This window comes from Buceros rhinoceros, unplaced genomic scaffold, assembly GCF_000710305.1.
Source record: "Buceros rhinoceros silvestris isolate BGI_N320 unplaced genomic scaffold, ASM71030v1 scaffold17038, whole genome shotgun sequence".
NCBI classification, from domain to species: domain Eukaryota; kingdom Metazoa; phylum Chordata; class Aves; order Bucerotiformes; family Bucerotidae; genus Buceros; species Buceros rhinoceros.
In genome coordinates, this window is record NW_010427599.1 from 17,485 (window position 1) to 22,345 (window position 4,861).

Consider the following 4,861-nt stretch of genomic DNA (forward strand, 5'->3'; position numbering starts at 1 on the left):
CACACTGGTGTAGCCGACCCGCACCTGCACCCACGGTACCTCCGGAGCACTTTCAAGAATGCCTAAGCCACAGGGAATTTAATTCCATCTGAAGTTTTCGTTTTGGGGTTTTTTCTTCCTAAATATCCTTAGAGCTTTCTGAAATCTCATGGGCCTTGCTGGACAGCCCTGCCACGCCTCCCAGGGAACATCACAAGGCAAAATAATGACTAATTACCACAAGAGACACCCGAACAGGTAAGATTCAATGGGGTTGATACCAGCTGGAAATAAATCTTTTTTTTAAAGACAGTGACGTGAATCACATACCCACTCATTTCCATGCCACAGGAGTTAGAAATTCCACTCTGATCCTGCTGTAAACGTGCACAAAGGCATTTCTAGGCTCCGCTCTGCACGATCACAAGCGTGTGTGTTCTCCCAGGCAAAGTCCCACAGCAGCTCGCAGCGCCGGGGCACTGTGGGCCAAACACCGGCGGAAGAAAACTGTTTGGGCACCAGAACGCTCTGTGCCAATGGCTGGCAGGCAGCGGGCAGCTGATGCTTTAACTGCTGTCCAAGCATCTGCTGGCAGACACAAGAGCAGAACGAGCAGCGGCCCTGCCTGCTGTGCAGAGCAGCGGGGGGCTGCTACGACTGCAGAGCAGCACGAGGGAAATTAATGTCCAGACAGGGCTTGTGCTCTGGCCAGAGAATCTAACCTTGCCTTTGAGCAACAGGACACCTACAGCTGCTGCTTCACACACCTTCAGGACAGACCAAACAGATTCTGTACAAGCGTTGCAAAGGCCATTTCCAGGGCCATGCGGCAGCAGCAGCCTGAGCCGGCACAGGGGCACCGCTACCCCCAGAGCCAGCACTCACCAGTCCGGATTCTCCGAGCTCGCTCTGAAGACAGACTCCTCGCCCAGAGACGCGTACTGTGTCCATGTAAGACAGCGGGTTTTCATGGCCATATTCCTTTTCTGCATATCAAGCCAAGATTCCTCTTCCAGGTAGATGTAAGGCACTTTTAAGACACTGACCTAGGAAACAGGAGAATTACAGCATTTTAAATTAAAAAAAGGAAGGGTGGAGTCACTCCTCGGTATTTTGACGGCGTTACCAGGCTCCGAGGGTAAGGCTGAGGCCTCTGGAGAGGGCACATCAGCTGAGGGTAGCCCAAATGAGAACTCTCTGTGTCCTCAGCAGCGACTGAACACCGTGCAAACGCTCCAAGGCGCAGGGCACCTGCTCGGTCCCCAGCCGGACTGCCACGACTGCTGCAGGCCAACGGGTCAGCTGTGACAACCAAGAGAAAGAGAAGCCACTTCTGAACAGCCCCATGTGAGGCAGCCCGCTAAACCACGGGGACAGGAGCAAGATGATTATGTTGGAGTGGGGGAACGGCTGTACTTTCACTGTGGCCCAGGTAACCTTAAACAGCTTTATTCTTCCCAGTACAAAAGGGAAAAGCCCATCAGTGCCTGTGAAACAACCCCCTCCACCAGTCACATCTCGGAGTGCCCAAGGCTACAACTTTGTCCATTCAAGTTAAATATAAAAGCAGTTCCTAGAGAGTTTTTTTTCTCTTAACTCCTCTTTCAAAGTAACATTTCTGATTTAAAAAAAATCATTAGGAAACATGTTCCTTTTAAACATGACAAACCACAGTGAAGCCTTACGGTTTTACAATTGACTGAACTTCTCAAAACGTAGCTACCTTCCTCAAGATCTCAGGAATCACATTCCAGCACATCGCAATTCTCCTCCGGTAAATAATCCCTGTAGACAAATCTGATGAGGAAAGGAAATCAGAAGGGAGGAGTTACAGCAGCAAATATTACCATTTTTAACAAATCAAAGTAGTTGGAAGGCCTCACAGCCCAGCAAAGTGCAAGAGGAAACACTGGAAAATGAACAGGGTACTGGGGGGTGGGGGTTCATTTGGGTTCTTTAAAGTTATAACCCAGTACTTCTGCTGCTCTGCCAGACAGAGGATGTAGCTGACACTGCGCTCTGCGCAGGAGGAGGGCGTCTGCATCCACCGCTGCAACCCAGGCCCCCCTACCCAGCGCCTGGCACCAACACTTCCCTGGCATTGATACTGGTGCTGCTGGGAAGCAAAGCCCTGCAGGTGGTGGCAGGACTCCCTGCCGCAGCCTGGGCAGGGTGCCGCAGGACCCACTGGAGAACCCTGCTCCCAGCAGCGCTGGGCAAACAACGACAGAGTGACCAGACCATCACACAGAGTCAAGGTTTAGTTTATCCCAGCGCCAGCTGATACTCTCAGGCTCGTTCCCCGGGCAAACGCACCGCGTGCGAGAGTTACAGAACAGCCCTGTCTCATCACACATTTATTTTCGTACTGAGCGCACCCAGTGCCAAGGACAAAACTATCTTTTAGGAAACAAATTACAGTTATTTAGTACCTTCAGAAAACGGCTGGCTTTTAGATTCACTTTGCCTTTTAATATTTAATGACCCAGATCAAGAACAGAACGCTACTGAACACGAAGCCAGCTGGCTGGCAGCCCAGGCTAAAGACTTCTCTGGGGTAAGAGGACTTTCTCAAACAGTTGTGTTTGGTGGGGTCTGTGAAATGAAAGCTTCGTGGGGTCTGGTTTGCAGAGCTAATAGACACATCGCTGTAATAATATGAAGCGTCTCCACGCAAGCGAGAGCAGAAAAGCATTCTCCGTCAGAGCAGGTTACTGCACTGGAGAGAATGGCAGCGGCAGCACGAGCGCTCGGCTTCCTTCACCCACAGGGCAACCTCACCACCAACTCGCTTGGAAAGAGAGCATCAGCCTGCGATTAAGAGCTGCCGTGCAGCCTGCGCCGCGGGACAGAGGACATCTCTAAACGCATGACGGAGAATTCAGGGACTAAAACTTCAGGGATTAAAACATGTGGGACTAAAAATGTCAAGTCTCTAAGTTCTTCTTTCCACCCAACGAGTATCTGATCACAGGAAGAAAGGTGGTTATTTCCACACAAAGGCCCGTGGTACTTGGTTAATGCATCCTCCGCATGTGTCACCTCAAGTGCCCGATTCCAAGTGTTTCCTGCAAGCTCAGCAACTGGGAAACAAAAACCCACGCGGAGCCAGCAGTCCTGGTCTGACGGCTGCGCTCTGACCCAGGCTGGTTTATTTTCCTGTCAACAGGACTGGGAAATGGTAACATCTCATTTTCAGTGTTTCGGGAGTTCTGGCCCATACAGCGAGAGCCTGAGGATCTGCAAACACTTTCTGACTGTCAGTGCCCTACGAGGCCACCACACAAGACCCCAATCCCTGGAACCACCTCCCTGTGTGGGAAGGGAAACAGCACGAGATCCCTTTGCAGGCAGGACTGTGAAAGCCCAGCAGCACGATGCCTGCGGAGCGCCCGAGGCTGGATCCACACCGCTCACTGCCCTCCTTCCTGGGACCTTACATCTGGTCTGTAGAGCTCTGCAGAGCCATGCCAAGGCAGGACACCACGAGAGAACAGACTACAGAGACACCAGCTGTGACGTGTCCAACGGCCTCAAAGCAGGCTGAAAATTCAAACACTTAGTGCAGCTAAAACACACGCTTTGCGGGGGGTCGTATTTTCTCAGTCTTGCTCACACGGCGTCCAGCACTCACGAGTCCCAGGCACGACTGCTGCAGCCAGCTTCTGCTGAAATACAGCTGTTCCGTAATTAATTCTAAAGGTTATGGAAAATGTTAATTAGCTCTGCAAGAGAGGAAAGGCAGCTTACCTGTCTTCTCCTCCACTGTTTCTACAGCCATGTCGTGTTTCTCCATGGGACTGGGATACTGGGATAAAAAGGCACAAGGTAGAGATTACCACTTCTTGCACAGGTAACAGAAAACTGCTCCTCCACTTGTCGAGTCAGCAGCAGTTTCACAGCTCCTCTCAACAGGTACGAGCTGCCTGCTATTAACAACCTGCAGTCTCCGCTCAGCGGAGAGGAGGAATTTTGTAAGATTAGCTTAGTAAGTGAGAAAGAGGAAGCCCACAAGACTGCTACGAGAACAACCACTCCAAGAGGAGATGCTGGCTTCTGCTGCAGCGCACTGACGCCTTCCTCACCTCCTCCACACCACAGACAGGGAGACGCGAGCTCTTGACCCACGTCAAGAGCTTTCAGCAGCACGGCAGCCCCCTGGGCCCAAGCCCCCCGTCCTCCACCCCGAGGAGAACAACAGCGTCCCTGGTTTCTGCAGAGCTCGATCCTTGTCACCACTGCGAAGCACTTAGGCCACTGCTCAAGCAAAAAGCTGGAAAGGTAATTTATTGAACTCAGGTGATACTCAGAAGTGACTGTACCCTCCACACTAATGCACATGCCAGCCTGCAGAAACACTGACCACCAGACTGACACACAGAAACAACACACAGAGCTTTGGGAAAGGTGGGGAGATTGCACTCCAGGGCAAGCTCGGTCGAGGTAACACAGTTTCACTGCGCAGTAATAGGAGCTCCACAAGTCTGCTATGGAAGAGGTCTCGGGTTCTGAGCTAAAAAGGTCAATGACTCCAGAACAGGCTGTTCTTTAATCCAGCTCCACTATTTTTTCTCACTGCAGAACAGAAGTTGATTTTAGAAGTGCAAGGTTTCCAAGTTCTATTCTGTACAGAAATTGGAGGCTCCTCCACGACGTGCTGCTTTGAAATGGCAGTAGTGGCATAATTACATTATCAATGTAACTTACGCTCTGTAAGGCCCAATGGTGTGAAACAAAGAGCCATTTACATAAATCTTTCACTAAATAGCAGGCTCTATTACCCCAGTGTTTAAACAGAAATAGACTCAATTTCCTACACAGCAAGGTAAAAGAAATAACACTACAACTCTACAAGCAGATGTAATGGCTAGGAGGGGCCAAA

General features: G+C 50.8%; 1 protein-coding gene across 1 annotated transcript in view; it reads right to left on the reverse strand.

Moving 5' to 3' along the window:
- PRELID2 (PRELI domain containing 2) overlaps positions 1–3,796 on the reverse strand; it is an 11,444-nt gene extending 7,648 nt beyond the window's left edge. The window contains exons 1-3 of the mRNA XM_010141967.1: positions 3,730–3,796; positions 1,703–1,776; positions 865–1,025 (exon numbers count right to left, since the gene is read on the reverse strand). Of these exons, the coding sequence (XP_010140269.1) occupies positions 865–1,025; positions 1,703–1,776; positions 3,730–3,775 (281 nt within the window). The 5' untranslated portion in view covers positions 3,776–3,796. The remainder of the gene's footprint in view (positions 1–864; positions 1,026–1,702; positions 1,777–3,729) is intronic.
- Between the last annotated feature and the right edge of the window lie 1,065 nt (positions 3,797–4,861).